The sequence below is a fragment of the Gymnoscopelus braueri genome (genome assembly GCF_963280865.1).
Source record: "Gymnoscopelus braueri genome assembly, chromosome: 20".
Classification (NCBI taxonomy): domain Eukaryota; kingdom Metazoa; phylum Chordata; class Actinopteri; order Myctophiformes; family Myctophidae; genus Gymnoscopelus; species Gymnoscopelus braueri.
In genome coordinates this window covers 28,518,409-28,536,292 of record NC_137622.1, presented here as the reverse complement: position 1 = coordinate 28,536,292, position 17,884 = coordinate 28,518,409, and the positions used below count along the sequence as shown (strand labels likewise).

The 17,884-nt window shown below is 43.1% G+C and overlaps 1 protein-coding gene across 1 annotated transcript in view; it reads right to left on the bottom strand.

Moving 5' to 3' along the window:
• The window catches only part of LOC308075961 (complexin-1-like), a 44,705-nt gene extending 35,534 nt beyond the window's left edge, over positions 1-9,171 (bottom strand). The window contains exons 1-2 of the mRNA XM_080416009.1: positions 9,078-9,171; positions 8,011-8,126 (exon numbers count right to left, since the gene is read on the bottom strand). Coding sequence (XP_080272135.1) covers positions 8,011-8,041 — 31 coding nt within the window. The 5' untranslated portion in view covers positions 8,042-8,126; positions 9,078-9,171. The remainder of the gene's footprint in view (positions 1-8,010; positions 8,127-9,077) is intronic.
• Positions 9,172-17,884: the final 8,713 nt, after the last annotated feature.

Sequence of the window (17,884 nt, the reverse complement as noted above, 5' to 3'; positions counted from 1 at the left end):
CAAATGGATCCAATTTCTTTTTTTTCTCTATTTAGGGAAATAAGCAGATCTTGTAGATGTTGTAGATCACCTAGTTTAGCTACTTTTGCATGAACAAAGAAGTAGGGCTTTAATTTATGGAAAAAGTTTAAATGTGAAGAAGATACAAGGTTTCTGCCCGGCAGCAACGATATGTAATTAACAGCTAAAACACTGTTTGTGTGGGTTATGTGGCGAGAGATGCTCATCTGATTAACGGATGGCTGAGTGAGGGTCCTGTTTGCGGTTTGTACAATACGTGTACATGCGTGTCTAAAGTATGTGTGCATACCTTTGTTGTTGTTGCATGTGTATACATTATGTGTTTGTACATGGATTTGCAATGCTGATAATGGTAATTATGGTAACACCAGAAGAAAGGGTAAATGTCAGTGAAACTAAAGTTAGCCCCTGCCAATCAAGATCTTTTTGGATTTATGTTTTTTATCATTTTGGTCATGTACTTTACATCGTATCGGCAAAGATATTGTACCAGGATACGTATCACATTGTGACTCCTGTACATATCGTATTGTGAGCCCTATTTTGGGATATATATCGTATTATGAGTCCCGTTTCCTCATACATATCATATCGTAGTGAGTCCTGTTTCGGGATACGTATCGTATCGTGCTATGTCCTGCATGTCTCGGGATACGTATTGCATCAGGACTCCTCTTTAAGGATACGTATCGCATCATGAGCTCCTGAGTCACCTGAGTTACCTGCCAATACCCAGCCCTATTCAGTGCTTTGTGGGCAATTATGAACAACTTCCTCAATGATTTATATTGATTTCTATTCCTGGATTGAAATCAAGGAAGTCATAGAGGGATTTTGTCATTGAAGAGATGTGGAAAAAGTGCTGTATTGTCATAGTAGTGTCTCGAACCAAAGCATATTAATGCAAATAATTTTGGAGGGAGCGTGAATTATAATTAAGAGCCTCACTTTTAATGTATGTGTTAGCAACCCTGCTGAAAAAAAGCTTCTGTAGCTTAAATGAATACTTTGACAATTTCATTTAATTTTTAAGTAACTAATTTCACCCAAAAATGGTCTAAAGGACTGATGACCTTCATGAGAGATTGAAGAAGCGAAGGCGATCTACTGTGATGTTTGTCACTATGAGGCTTGTAGTCTTTCTGCATACTCTCTTTGTGGAAATGCATTCTCTCACGTCTCAGAGAACGTTATTTCACCCTGAACGTGTTGCTAGGGGCCCGCTTCACATTGAAAAGATGAGGTTTGACTGACAGCCAATCAAACCACTTGGGCATTCCCTCCAAGGTCATTGGTCCATCCCCTCCCACTCCCCCCATTTTATCATTGTTGGTTTTTGCAGGACTGAAAACCCCCTCAGGTTGAAAAGTGTCTGTCTGCCATGATTATTACACAAGGGACACACACGCACACACACACGCACACACACGCACTCACTCTCACACTCTCTGATACACACACACACACACACACACACACACACACACACACACACACACACACACACACACACACACACACACACACACACACACACACACACACACACACACACACACACACACACACGTTCTAGCTACGTAAGAGACCACACACATGCACAGACAGTATGCTTTGCTCTTTACTCTCACTGCGAAACAATACCCAGTGCATTGCGCGCACATGCGCACACACACACGCTCACACACACACACACACACACACACACACACACACACACACACACACACACACACACACACACACACACACACACACACACACACAGAGGGTAGAATGTAGCACTGAGAACACGACACTAATGGCAAATCTACTGCCAATACATCAATCACCATAAGATCAGTGTTTCACTTTAAATTGCTTTAAATTGGCCCCTTCGGTACACTTGACTATTATTTCTGGAACCTGGAAATAAGAATCGTTATAAGAGTTATTCACAATGTACACACACTCCCATGTTCTAGGACCTTGGTTAACCATATGCATTTTGGTGCATACAGTGGGTTTGAATCCACCGTGGTGCATCCGGCTTTGTTTGGGCGTCTATGCGAACACAATTGGGGAGGGAAGCCGGGCGGGGGAGGGTGATAATTGTCACTGCACGTACTCCTACGGTGCTGGGGGGCGGCACCTGTCAGCGGGGAGTGTTGGGCAGGAGGAGTGGGACGAAAGCTCTACGTCCTCGCGGTGGGGGCTCCTCACTAGCAGGTGAGTCAGTAGGATACTAACAGCAGTGACAACCCAGAAATGTGTGTGGGGTGGAATGAATTGGCATAACGACTAAATTGGGGAGATAAAGGGGGTAAAAACGTATTGGCTACAAATATAAAATATATTATATAAATTTATACTGTATGCATTTTGTATACAGGAGAATGATGGATGGATTTGCACACAAATGGATGGATCTCTTCAACCCCCCCAACACACACACATTTGCAAATTTGCACACACACACACACACACACACACACACACACACACACACACACACACACACACACACACACACACACACACACACGCACACACACAATTACTGCGCTCAGACCTTCAGGGTAGTTTCCAAGGACAGCTAACTGCAGACGTCAACTGCAGACGATGATACATCAATCATATTTAGGTCGGTGTCATCTCTTCAGATTGACCCCTCTGGATACACAGGACTAAAACACAAGTTCAGGACCTGATGCTATTACCTTAGATACATTCATCCCAGTCATGTTCTCATATTGACTTGATTCCTTTTACTTTTTGTTTAGGTTATGGCAGTATGTATAATTGCCAATTTGCATAGAACCAACAATTATTTTCAGTTGATTAAGCTACCTTAACATGACATGACAAAACATCACTGTATTACAAACATCACCATTCTGTTTTGTGTGCATTTTTGTTTTTGCTCTATAGGCGAAGTGTTGCTCTCTGTAACAGATCAAAATATAGGTTGGTGCAGCAAGGGTGGGGCAGGTGTATGGAGAAGACTAAAATAGGTCAACCAGGTGCTGCTAACCACTTTCAACCTGAAGTCCCTATTTTTGGGCATGTCATTATAGCTAATAATGACATGCCCAACACACACACAAAATAATTTAAACCATTTTTAAAAAATGCATAGCTACAAGCTTATACAAGCTACAAGCCTGTAGATCAGGTATTCTCAACAACAAAGGCATCAGTGGTTAACCATGTTGTTGAATACCTGTGCATAACTGCACAGCTGAGGGAAGACTGGGGGACCACAAGACACAACAGCACCATCATATAGTTGTAAGAGAAGCAAACAGAGGCAGAGAATAATTTACTTGTGAAAGGAACCATTTCAAATCGCTCATGTAAACTTTTCATCCATGTGGAAAGCATATTCACCAGGATGTATGTGATTTATGCAGAAATTGTCATGTAGCATGAGATTGGGATTAAATTGTGAGTTCTTACAAAGCATGTCTTATACATTGGCAGGCTTACTGAAATACGTGTAGTCCATGTACCACATGCACAACCGCTATGCTATGAAGCCCAACGTAAGTGGGTCATGTTCAGTCAAAATAGTCAGTACAGCACATACCCTTCTACCCTCTTATCTACCCACTTTCTATTTTCTACTCCCACAAATATTTATACTGTCCACTTTCTACTTTTGTCATATCAACTTTTTCTTTTGCACTTTCATAAGATCTGTTTCTTTTCAACTTTCTACTCTCTCCAACTAACTAGGGTGGCCATAGCTGAGTGGGAAGGCCATCTAGGAATCGGAAGGTCACTGATCCACCCAGTCTGTGTGTCGAAGTGTCCCCGAGCAAAACACTTAAGCCTCTTTTCGTTTTAATAGTGGCCACTGATCCTAATAGGATGGGTAAATGCAGAAGACAAATTTCACATACTGTGGATTTATCAGAGTCTGTGCCTTAGCCAGGATTTTAGCAATACTGATTTTGTCAGTTGAAGTGGTCCAGTCCACCTCAACGTAGATGTTTATGTCCATATTGTGGAGTTCCAATGTTTGTTTTGTCCCCTGGTTATGAGATGAGCATTTTGTGTTTGTTTTCTCTGTATGACCTGAATGCAAGACCATGTACAGCTTTTGCCACGAATATTGTGTGCAACATTAAGTGTGGTAGGACCGCATCTGTATGGTTATTTATGGCCCTATGTGCATGCATGTTTCTCACAAATGTGTGCTTGTGTGAAATGTGATTATACATACAGTACATTACTATATCTACATATTTTATCATGGTGTGTGTGTGTGTGTGCGTGTGCGTGTGCGTGTGCGTGTGCGTGTGTGTGTGCGTGTGTGTGTGTGTGTGTGTGTGTGTGTGTGTGTGCAAAACATGTGATTGCTGGCCTGTGTGTTTGTGCATGTGTAATTCCATATATTTCCTGCTGTGACTACAGCTGGGCAGGAGGACTCTGCCACAACACTGATTATGCTAACACCATGTGTGTGCATGTGCATGTGTCTGTGTGTGTGTGTGTGTGTGTGTGTGTGTGTGTGTGTGTGTGTGTGTGTGTGTGTGTGTGTGTGTGTGTGTGTGTGTGTGTGTGTGTGTGTGTGTGTGTGTGGGGGGGGGGGGGGTCTTTGTGTGTGTATGCACGTATGCTCAGTCATGTAGATCTGCTCTGTGTACTCTGTGTTTTTATTTGCGTCACTCTTATTTCATCCCAACTCAGAAATACACTCACATTCTGTGTGTCAAAAGTATCTTTTCATTACAAATGCTATTCTTACCTGTGCCATTTTACCAACCAATATATCCCCCAAATCCCTATCCCTGATCCTGATCCTAACCCCATCCTGAATATTTTACTAAATGTAACATTAGCTCTAAAAGCTCTGAAAATGAACCATTCTCTCAAAGGGACCTAATGTCTCCTCAAGGTCAGAATTGACTGGTATCACTATCCTTGTGGTGATTTTGGGTACCCACAAGGATAGACCACAGAAACACACCCTCTCTTTATCTTCTAATTGTGTGACCAAGGTCTACAACAGATATCCACCCTCTTGTTATTTCTCCTTTACTCTCCTCTAACCTTATCACAGTCTGTCTCTCACACACGCACGCACACACACGCACGCACGCACGCACGCACGCACGGGCACGCACGCACGCCTCCCCCTCCAAACCGAGGCTAACTTCCCCAGTGGCAGGCTGATTGAGATTGCCTTGCCTCACATCCCAACCCCGAAATGTACCGTATAGAACAAAGGAGAGAGAGAGAGAGAGAGAGAGAGAGGTGAGAGGAGGGAGAGAGAGACAGAGATGACAGGAGAGAGAATGAGGGGGGGTTAGTGCAACAGGGGCATGGAAGGAGAGAGAGCAGGGGAAGTAATGGAGAGAGGCAGAGAGGGGAGAGAAAGAAGCGGACTGGGAGAGACTGACAATGAGGGCAACAGAGAAGAGGCAAAGTGTCTCCCATTAAGCTGACATGCTCTCTGACCAGAGGGCAGCGCCTGGTTTTATGACCAGCACCATCAGCCACTGATGATATAAGGCCCTCCTTTAAACGTCAATTTGTCACTTGCCATTCCCCACCCTCTCCCTCCTGCATGCACTGCAGCCAAGGGCAGAGAGATGCCACCGTGTTGATAAGAGGGAGGGAGGGAGGGAGGAGGAGGAGTACTGTGGTGGTGGTTGGGGGGGATGGGGGGGGGGGGGGTTCATGCTAGGAGCAGAAGAGCGAACTGACTCCTATTTTGTACGACCCATTTCGGTGATGTCAGCCACAGTAAATATTTCCCCTCTCCACACATACACCTCATAATGACAGGAACACATGCACATGCATAGGCACGCACACAAACACACACACTGATGTTAACAGAAACACTTTCTAGCTACTCTTCCCAGTAAGAGACCACACACATGCACAGACAGTACACACAAATGCTTTGCTCTTTACTCTCACTGCGAAACAATACCCCAGTGGATTGCACCAATCACTTCCTCATTTGTCCTCCTGTGAGGAGTTGCCGGAATATTGAATGCACTTCAGTGACAGAGAGGGTCGCACGGGGATAGAAATGCATATTACACCGACAATCCACACGACCTTGTGCTTCGCCGTGTAAGACAAGGACGAGAAGAATTGCTGCAGAAATGAGAATAGATGGAGTGATTCTTTCTTTACAGCACAGAGGGGAGAGAGATAATAGCCGGAAGCTAATCCACCACACTGCACAGAGGAAACTCATTAGTCATATGATGGGAGGCGGGGAAGGAAGTGGGGGGCAAAGTTTGTTCCCTATAATAGAAAAGGGATAAACTGTGGTCAAAGGGAGGACCGTGGCATAATCTGGCCAAGTTTCCCCAAGTGTGAAATTCCTTTCCTGCACTGTTAAGCGGGTGTAAGTCATTGTTGCCTTTATTTTTGGGGAGATTTGTGTGTGTGTGTGTGTGTGTGTGTGTGTGTGTGTGTGTGTGTGTGTGTGTGTGTGGGTGTGGGTGTGTGTGTGAAATCAGACAACCTCATGCTATACATTAAGTCATGTTATTAAATTCTGTTTTAATGGACAGGAGGTGAAGGGTGCATGGCGTTTCAGGCATGCCCATGCATTTGTGTTCGTCTCTCTCTCTGTAGGGCTGATTGTGTTCATGTGTAGGCTATACTTGTGTGTGCTCATGTGTGTGTTGCGCGACCATGTAGGCTACGTTTGGCGTGCTGTTTTTACTCGACGTTTTGGCGGATCAATCTGCTCCTTTCTCCGTGAAAACCACTTGAGCTATAAGTTAACCTTCCAGTGCCCTTGTGCCTTATCTACATATTCATGTATGATAACGCGTTCATTTCCTTCAAAATGCATTACTCCGCTATGATAATAACAACGTCACGCACGGCGGAGTCGTTGCAGGCAGCCAGCCTAAGCAATTACCGAGCCGTTCGCACGTTCAATCTCTACATGCTTTATCAGAATTAAATGACAAAAGATTAGGTTGGTCCTTGATCCGTCATTTTCCCCACATCAGATGATAATTATGTAGGCTACTCTGCATGCCAAGATAAGAGAGGCGGCCAAAGACCATGATGTAGGCCACTGTTTCCCAAACAGTGAACTCCGAACCCATTTGTGGGTCGCGGGTCCACTTTTATGGGTCGCGAGTAAATATCCCTTTTCATTTCCCACATTTTGTTTTTAAGAAAAAATTAATTCCATAAATTCGAAAACAAATGTTTAAGAAGTAGTGAAAATAGCCAATCTACAAGCTCACAAGCACGATGCATTGTGAGCTTGTAGATTTGCTATATTTTCATTAGTTTGGGTCCCGGGCAAACGTCTTAATTTCTCTTTTGGGTCTCCAGCTAAAAAGTTTGGGAACCACTGACTGTAGGCTATAACCTACAAGCTCTAAGCTACACAGTCCTACATAGGCTACATCAGAGTGAACGTGCAACACCTGTGACTAAGAGATAATGTGCTTTTGGCCACACAACTGTTCATCCCGTTACAAGTCACCACTGTGTTAACGGTAAACGGCCTCCTCTCGGCCCCGGAGGCGCTTATGCACCATGTGCGCAGAGCGGCGCAGCAGTCTGCAGACGTGAGAAATGCGCAAAACTACTAACCACAGCTGATGGCCGCAAAACAGGGAATTAGCAGCGTTCACAGATCCGTCCAAAAGCAGGGGAAAGATATAGGATAAGATCTGCGTGATTTCTTTCCTTTTGTTTCCTCCCCCCATGTTTTCCCCCTCTTACAATGCCCTCTGAAATTGCATGGGCTAATCAGTATTCTCAACAAGTCCATTTTCGCACCAGGGAGGGGGGAGAAAAAGTGGAACAGAAGTACAATTTAGAAGTCTCAAAAGAGACAATGATAGCCATAGTTATCAATAAAAACAACTGTAAAACAAATACTGATTCCCAGTAATCAATCAATCAATCTCTCTCTCTCTCTCGCGCGCGCTCTCTCTCTCTCTCTCTCTCTCTCTCTGCCTAATCTTTATACAGTATCTACAGAAATATTATGGTAAAAAAAACACTTACCTCCCAGCGCTTGTTTCATCACGAAATTCATGACGATGGCTTTTAATTCCTTGCCTTTCTAGCTCGAACGATGTTACATTCACTTGTTACTCGGAAAAGAAGGCTGGCTGTCAGATCTGTGAGAGAAAAAAAAAACAATAGCACAAAACAATTAAAAACTGTTGCCTAAATCACCTCCAAACACCAAATTGCCTGGTTGCCTCTCAGTTACTTGTATCTGTATTGTCAGCAGCGTGCGTGTGCGTGTGTATCAGTGGACCTCTGAGTATTTGGCTCCTCTATGCACCAAATGAAGGACATTAAGGTCATGGTTCATATGACTTAACCTAGAAACGTTGACACAACCAACGATTCACAGGTTGTTCCCCGACGAGATGTCACTGTCACTGTGGCAAAACATGTTGGTGTTGCCTTTTCTTCTTTTTTTTTGGAAACTTTAAAAAGATTTCACTCCGCGTTGTCAGGACTCGTATAGTTGAGTAGCCTATAGTTGACCTGAATGGAGTGTGATTCTTTCTCCCCTGTCAAACAGTAGCCCTCTCACTCACTGCTTTTAATTTCCATGAAAATGTTTAGATGGAATTCATCATGTATAGCTCCAGTGGTGGGCTACATTAACATAACAGCATTCGTGGTCGTGTAAAACTTTCCATGACCCAACGGGAAGGACGCGATATCCATTCCATTCACGGTGTCTTGTGCGCTTTGTTTAACCGCGGCATGCTTGCATGCATGCATGCATTGGCTGTTCGAAACGATGCAAGTATAAACGCAAACATCCGACGTGACAATTGCGTTTGTATAATGCATAGAAAACACCCCGGTGAACGGGAAATAACACGAGCCACTTCCTAGTTTGGGGATGCCTGTTTCAGCACCATCGCTAGTGGCCAGCTTCCTACACAGTCAGCTGGTTCAGCACCACCGCTAGTGAACAGCTCCCTACACAGCCCAACAGAACACCAGTCAGTCGGTTCAGCACCACCGCCAGTGAATAGCTCCCTACACACATCCACGCAGCCCGGGTACACGCTGAGCCTTTCTCCTCTCAAGCGGGTCATAATTACCTGTCCTGCGATCGAAATCTTCCTCAAAAAACGGGGATTACCGGCCGGGATATAGACTTTTTCCGGAATGAAGCTGTCCTGTAAGAGAGGTGGGCTTATCAACTGTTCGTCCCTAGCATCTCCGGCTCCTGGGGTATATAGCCTCGGAAAAGGGGAAGGACGTCCTTGGTGCTGCTGCCTGCCTCCTCCTCTTATTGTCTTCTTCTCCTCACACAGGGCTGCGCGAGTGTTTAGCGACGGAATTGCAGCTGATGACGGGAGCCACTGAATCACAAGAAAGGTTTCGCTATTGAAAAACGTCCCAGTACGTCCACCTAAGCGATAGAAAGATCAATTATTTTGCTCTTGACGTTCCGACCCGCCCACTTCCTTCATCGGCAACCGGATAGTTCTGCACTTATCCCGGAGTAGCCTATAGCCCACAGAACGCACGGCTGTCTTTTTAACCGTTGTATGACCTACATTGTGTAATTTCCCACGTGCCAGTTTCGTCCAGACTATGGCTTGTTTCTGTAGTGAATGGTTGCATTTAGATGGATGTAGGCTTGTGTATCTATTTTTAGAAATAGAGATGAATCAACGTTTGAAGCACACAGCTTGTGTGAAAGCTCACTCTCAACTGTATTAGGTCGCAAAGATAATTGGGCCCAGCACAAGTCGATTTAAAGCATTGATCTGCACTGTGATTAAGAGTTGCAGTACATGTTACTACACTGCTATTACCCCTTAGCTAGGGTTCATAGGCTATACCTATCTGGGCTTATGTGCAACCCTTATGTTTTACCATGAAACACGTGCACATTGTCTTATGTTTGAAATACTTTCAGTTTGAACTGACAATATTAACTCCAACACATCATTACCTGCGTTCTCTGAATCAAAAATGTTGCAAGGTAAAATAAATAAATGTCTTCATCTCCTCTTCACTGAAATTGATCTGCATCATCAGTTATTTTGTTCTTTGTAAAAATTGGCATTCATGTTCTTAAGGTGCATGCCTTTTATATAGAAAACAAGTCATTTGTCCTCATAGCTGTTGCAGCTAGCATACAGTATCTTTCCTATATTAACATTGCCTAATGGGTGGGCCAGCTGGTGGACAACATGCACTGATTCAGACAAATAGAAACCGTTGCCTCACAACGCAGATTTGCCCATACCTAGTGGGTGCATCAACGTGGTCTTTTGTCTTAGTTTGAGGTAGACTTTAGAGGGACAGCAGAGGGTACGATTTGGATATTCTTCCAACAAATTATGACATGTGCCCATAGTGGCACCACAAAGGGGGAAGAGTTACAGTTCCAAGGGCCCTGGGCAAGAGAAACTCTAAAGATGTGGTGGTCAAACATTGCACTGAAACAGTCTTCACGGTAAAGCATATTAAGGTTATCAGGACAACTGCTGATCATCAGTCCAGTCTCTAAAATAAATCTACCCATTGCTTAGATGTTTGTTCTCTGGTGGTCATTTCAGTGGTATTTGCGTTTCATTGCGAGTGAGAACTGTGCAGAGGATGATTTGAAATTGAAACGAAACCTCATTTGTAAATCCATGGCCAAAAATGACCCTTATTGTACCTTTGAAAGGGACATAGTATTGCTGTATCTTCTGACAAAGATTGTAGGAAAGATTAGAGACATACTGTATGCAATGCATGATATAAACTATTGTGTTTATATCTATATGTTGTGAGAAGAGAGAAAACATGGTATTCTGCTATGTTGATCATTGTCTCCGCCAGGCCGAAAGGCATGGCGAGAGAGTATGTTTTACCCCCTGTCCGTCCGTCCGTCCGTCCGTCCGTGTGTCCGTCCGTCCGTCCGTCCGTCCGTCCGTCCGTCCGTGACCAGCTAATCTTCGCCACCGTTGCCTTGATCGCAGCGAAACTGTGCACACACACTCCCTGGATGCCAATTCCGAACTTCTGCCCCAAATTTTTCACATGGGCCTTTTATAGCGCCACCAGGAGGCCAATTTGTGCAAAACATATTTTTTGACAGTACTCCTACAGATTTTGTCTAAAAATCCCGCAAATCGGTACACAGTATCTCTATAGTCATTAAACAAAACTGGTCTTTCAGATTTTTGATATTCCATCCTGATTGGCTAAAAATGGCTTCCAAAGTTTGCAGAAGTACTCCGTTTTGAACAAAATGCCTCAAATCATGAACACAGCATGCAATTTCCGTGAAATTTTGCTCGCATATTTCCACTATGCCGAGGAAGAAATGGCACTTGAACATTTTCAAATCAGCCTCATGGTGGCGCTATAACAGGCCGATTCATGTTTGTACCTATAACTGCACCGATCTGTGTAAAACTTTGTGTGCGCACTCCCTAGAGGTCAAGGAAAAACCTTTGCCCTGCATTTTTCACATTTGCCTTTTATAGCGCCACCAGGAGGCCGACTTACGTAAAACAATTATTTTTAAATTACTCCTTCCGATTTTATCCAAATTTCACGCAAATCGGTACACATGATCTCCATAGTCATGTGATCAAGACGGATGTGTTTGATTTTTCATATTCCATTCTCATTGGCTAAGATTGACATCTAAAGTTTGCAGTAGTGGCTTGTTTTGAACAAAATTCCGCAAATCATGAACGCACCGTCGGATTGCGGTCAAACTTTTGCACGCACCTTCACACTATGTTGAGGAACAAATGCCACCCTTTTAACATTGGCCTGTTATAGCGCCACCAGCAGGTCTAATTTAGCAAAAACATTTTTTTGCACAAAATGCCTCAAGCCATGAATGCAGTGTCCGATTGCCGTGCAAGGCCTAATAAGAAATGGCACCCTTTTCACATTGGCCTATTATAGCGCCACCAGGAGGCCACAATAACCTACCTGACATGGCGGAGACCTGTGCTCCGAGGACCACTTTTTCTAGTTCTACTATGTATTTATTTATGCATGTATTTGTTTATTATTGTTATTTTATAAATTGTATGATGATTGACTGGATGTGTGTTTCATATTATAAAACCATTGGAATAATAATAAAGGTACATTACATTGTGCATATCCACATACTGTAAGCTACAGTAGCTCTCCACATACAAGAAGTCACCAGTTCAATGGCAAGAGCCAGTTTGCAGAAAAAGCAGCATTGCAGCAGAAAAAGCAGCAGGGTGCCATGATTTCAAAGTACTGCTGTTTCCCAGGGCCTGTTTCAAGCTGCTTTCAAACAGACACACTGGCAGCTACATTATGGCTGTGTATGTACGTGTTTTTGATGAAGTAATCCTAAAATGCATAAATTGCTACAATTCTGTCACTTCCCCACCTAATTAGGAGTCTGAGTAACCCATGACTAAATCTATACGTCAGGAAAGATGGGGCTCAATCATACATAACAAACATCCCTGAGGACGATTACTCACAGAATTAAAAAAAAGGAAGTGCATACACCATGCAAAAATGAAAAGTCTTCATGAAAGTGGCTTCTGTATGACACAGAAATAAAGGAGTAAATAAAGTGGGACAATACAGTAACAGTTAAGCAAATATCAATGGGATTGGTGTTTAAGATACTCAAAGGGACAATGCCCTCATTCTTGTCTAACTACCGCCACAACACCAGAGGGAGCAACCACGATCTGGTACCCCCAAAATTTAGAACAAACATGGGAAATTTCTCATTCTACTACTCTGCCACTACAACGTGGAATGCCCTGACATCAAAAAACTAAACACATCTATCAGGAGACCACAAGGGGAGGTAGATTTAAATTCCCACCGAAAGGAGGCCGTTTTCCTTTTTCTACTTTGTACATAGTTGTTTGTATTAATGTGTTAATATTATATGCTATGTTGATGAATTGAATATAGAAACAAGTCCCCAGGGCTTTTTTTATTTCCTTTTAGCCTAAATGTCTTACTGTACCTCCGTGCTGTCTACATTTCTGACTAATGAAATATTCAAACAATCAATCAATCAATCAATTTAGTCATCCAGTACAGGCAAAAAAAACGAACTAAACAAGCATTTTTATGCCCCTTTTGACTCGCAGCCCTTGCCATTCCTCCTTATACCGTATTACAGTATAAGGGAAATCCAGCTTGCTAGGGTAATCTTTTCTGTGACATCAAACAGAATACTGTATTAGACTCTGTCACGGCAGTAGATGTGGGTTCACAGTTAGGCAAAAGTATAACAATAAACTTCAGTAACTCGTGCTCTTTTGAGCCATTCATGGACACTCTCATTGGGGAGGATTGGACCTCTTTCAGTATTTCACTGAAGTTCCTTCATTTGCATACATGTGTAAAAATCACACTGATTTGAGTCTGCTCGGTAATCAACTTTAATATACTTGACATGTTCCCTGGAATTAGGCTACATGAATAGAATTTTAATCCTCTCTCTCCCCTTTTATCTCTCCCACTTGAAGAATCTCAATAACAGGGCTGAACAGCGTGCCAAAGCCAGGTAATTAGGACTCCCCTCTGAGTGACTCCAGCCCTGTGCCTGGAAAAGAGATAGAGTTAAGTAAACTCATACATCATCATTGCTTCACATGTGTGTGGCTGCCTGACTTAACACCTACAGTTCAGTTCACAGTTATCCTCGCTGGGCCTTTAGTTATTACAGCCCCTTATTTATTTAGTTAGAACCTCTATATTTAATCTTAATGTGCCTTTGACCATTGGTACATTATATACCACCTATTGAGCTACATAGCGAATTGTACCAACCTTAGAGGAAATGGTACTATCCCTTGAAGGACCACAATACTCCAACTTAAAGTCTTTACTGTATAAAGGTATCCTGCATCTGAAAACATGTATGATTATTTATCTGGACACCTCCTTTGAACCTTTCACTACCAGGACAGAAGTGATGGGACCACGACTCAAACTGAATAGGTTACACTGATGTTGTTGAAGCAGCTTGGGTCTTAAAACCTCTCAATATATTCAATTTCTGCCACTGCTGTAAACTCCCCAGGAGGCCCTTAGGGGCCAAATCAGGGGGCATCTGGGGTCAGCCATAAAACATCCACAACGTCAACTTCAGCTGTCCCCTGAGATGAGCATCGACCAGTTTCAGGGATCAATTCTGGTCACCATTAGCTGATTTCTTTTACCCCTCTCACTCATTATGATGGTATTGCATTGCTGTCCACACACGTACCTATGACAGGGGTCGTTTTTCCCGATCAATTTTATTGATCATCACTTTTCTATTACAGTGCTGTAAACACAACTACTGTACAGTATGTAGTGGTGCAGTAGCACTATAGGTGACCCTGCACTCCGGCCTCTGTTCGGAGATTTCAGCGTGCGTGCGTGCGTGCGTGCGTGCGTGCGTGCGTGTGTGTGTGTGTGTGACTTGGAGGCATACACAGAAATGTTGTGGATAATCCACACTCAGCTGTGCAGTTAAAAGGCTAATTACCCCCCCCCCCTCTCTCTCCCCTGACACGAAGCTGTAAAAGGTCACATCTTTTACCACAACATCAACAAATACATTTTGTGTTCCCCTGAAATCCATGCTGTTTTAAGAGTTTGGAGCTAATGTTCATGCTTAAATAACCATTAATACTTTGAAGTGCTCATAACCACTTAAACCCTATATACGTAGTTGACCGGCTCCCCCAGGGCTCTATACTTTTTTCTCTTTACTCCAAATCTCTACTGAAAATAGCCAATCTACAAGCTCACAACATAGCCTGTGAGGTTGTAGATCTGCATTTTTTCCCCGACTGTTCCCTGAATAGGGATGCTTGGGTTAATTTGGTTGAAAACACATTCATTTGGAACAGTGATGAGACCAACGCCATATGAAAGTAATGCACACCCTCCAACCAATCGGAATAGAAGAGTATCCTCGATGGTCATTGTGTAATTTACAATGTTAAGCATGCATCTTCATATTATACAGAATTTCAGTGCAGTGTGTTGTTTCTAAATGATAACACCCCTTTTGCTTTTGTTAGTTATTTAGGTATTTATTTTTGGTTAATTTTGGAAGCAAGTTCCATGTATAGAGACATTGTAAGAGAGCCAACACACACACACGCACACACACACACACACACACACACACACACACACACACACACACACACACACACACACACACACACACACACACACACACACACACACACACACACACACACACACACACACACACACACACACACATTGGCTATATTGTACACTCTCAGGGTTAAATGAGCACTCATGAATTGTTACAGTGTGGTCTCTGAGAGCTGAGGGTGTGCACTCAGCCTGTTTATGTGCCCTCCACTCTCAGCTCTTAAACCCTATACTTAGTTGACCGGGGTCCCCCAGGACTTCTTTTCTCCCTCTGCTGTCTGCACCAAATCCCTTCGCTGAACATGGCCAAATGTTCGCCCCCAGAATGGGGACTCTAGGGTTCACATAGTTAAGCCTGAAGAAACATGGCCGTTCGATGCATCCAATTGAGAGGAGCCACCGCTGATCTGACAGAGCTGATCAGTCAGTGAATCTTGGTGGAAACAAAGGTGGGAAACAGCTCACTATTGATGTCTTTTTAAGTATTCTGGCTAGGTCTTCCCAATCCTGTGTCCAGCGATCTGTGCTGAGGCCTGAAATTTCCCCGGAGACAAGGGGAATGCTGGGATACCAGTTGAAGTTATTGGTGTGGATGCGTGTACAGTATACACGTGTCTGCACATCAGCATGTTAGCTAATGTCTATGATTCCTTGCGTCAGCAATCAAGTAATTATATGCATTCCCACGTACACATACTGCGCTCGCACACACGCGTGTGCGTGCACGCACTCACACACACACACACACACACACACACACACACACACACACACACACACACACACACACACACACACACACACACACACACACACACACACACACACACAATAGTAAATCAATATGTGTCAGTTTCTGCCAAAATAGCCAATACCAAAACCCACTTTTACCACTTAAACCCAATAGACTTCATTGCCTGGAGTCCCTCAGGGCTCTATAGTAGGCCACCTCCTTTCCCCCCATACTCTTTGGTAAAAATAGCTAATCTACAAGCTCACAGTGTATTGCAGCAATGTGATGTGTTGTGAGTTTGCAGATCTGCTATTTTTGTTGAATGTTCCCCCCAGAATAGGGACACTAATATAATTTGAATACTAATTAAATGTATTAAATACTAATTTAAATAATTGATATGTACATTTACTGAACATAGATGCTCTTTTTAGGCTGTCTCTTTCCTGCTGTCTCTCCCCTCAGACCAGTCCCACATTTCCTTCCACTTTAGCTCATTCCCCTTAGCAAATCTGTGTTGATTGTCCATTGTAATCACCTGTGTCTTGTTAGCCCTTTTGTCTTTAAAAGCCCTGTCCATACAGTTCTCTATGTCAGATCTTGTGTTGTTGTGAGTCGGTTGTCTGTCTTGGTAAGCGTGTTTATTTTACCCTGTGAAGAACTGTCTGTTCATTCTGTTGTCTCCTGCCTGTTCCTGTTGCCTGCCCGTGTTTGCCTGTGGCTGTGCTGTCTGACTGGAGAAGTAAAGTTGGATTCTCCACTAAACTTCCTTTGGCACTCTCCTGAATTTCGGTCCAGCTTCACAACCTAACAAATGCAGGTGGCTACACTTGAATGCACTTTCTCAATCAAAAACACATGGGCTAAAATTCATATGAAAGCAGACTCGCTGATTAAACTCGGATCCAATGGTCAAGGTACATGGCATTAGTATCTGCCATGACTGCCAACCCAGCCAATGTAAAACTAATTACTGAAATCTAATCCCTAAAGAACTCCAATCCCAGTGGTGTCTATCTCTTTTATTTTATTTATTTTTAAGCTTGGATCTGGGGAGACTGAAGCTTTATTAATACTTGTTTAAAATAATTGAGGTTGCATTATTAAATTATACCCCTTGAAGTGTTGCTTTAGGGCTGTGGCTCCTCAAAGTTATAAAATGTGCAACTGGATCACAGTATGATGCCTCAATAGCTCATTGAGTCAATAGTATTATTCAGCTGACTGTGCGGACAACTTCTGTAAAAGGAGCTGATAAAGTACTATGCAGCTCTGCTATAAGCTGTGCAGTCTAAATAAGTCAAAAACAATAAGACCTCTGAGAGCGGTAAAGTAGACTCTGCCAAAACTACCCAGTGCAGGTTTTTCTTACAGTTCCATGCTGGTGCTAATGAAATGTCCCATCAGTAATAGACAGTCTCTAACCCCTCACTGTGGATCTGTCAGCAATGTTCTTTTATCAATGTGCAAGTTTGACTACTGCATTTGCATCCATGAGGATGCCTAACCGGCAAAGTCATATAGGCTATGTGCATAACTGCAGTCCCAGGTTTCCAGAAGGTGGTATACCCGTTTTCATGTTCCGGTTCATTTTCCCATAGCTTCGTCAAAGAGGTTCCATTTTGAAGACAACCTTTTGATCAATTCTCATGTGTGTTTTCATTTCTTTATTTCCAGCTCACGTAGTGATCACGTACTGATCATCGGTTTTGCCAGAATGTATGATGAACTGGAATGAATCAATCCGGTAAGAAAGATCTTTACACTGGATACTCTTTGTCCAATGATATGAGATTCAACTGTTGAAGGACAACATATCTACATTGTAGAGCATCAATGTTTATTGTGTACTTTTCCATATCATACTCTACATGTGTGCCTTTATGTTCCTTTCGATATCCTCTGGTCACATTATGTGAACCATGATATTCTTTGATATACAGTATAGGGTTATTAAGAAGAAAAATACCTGGGCGCTTCCAAACAGACAACCCAAATAAAATACTAGAACACCTGACTGGG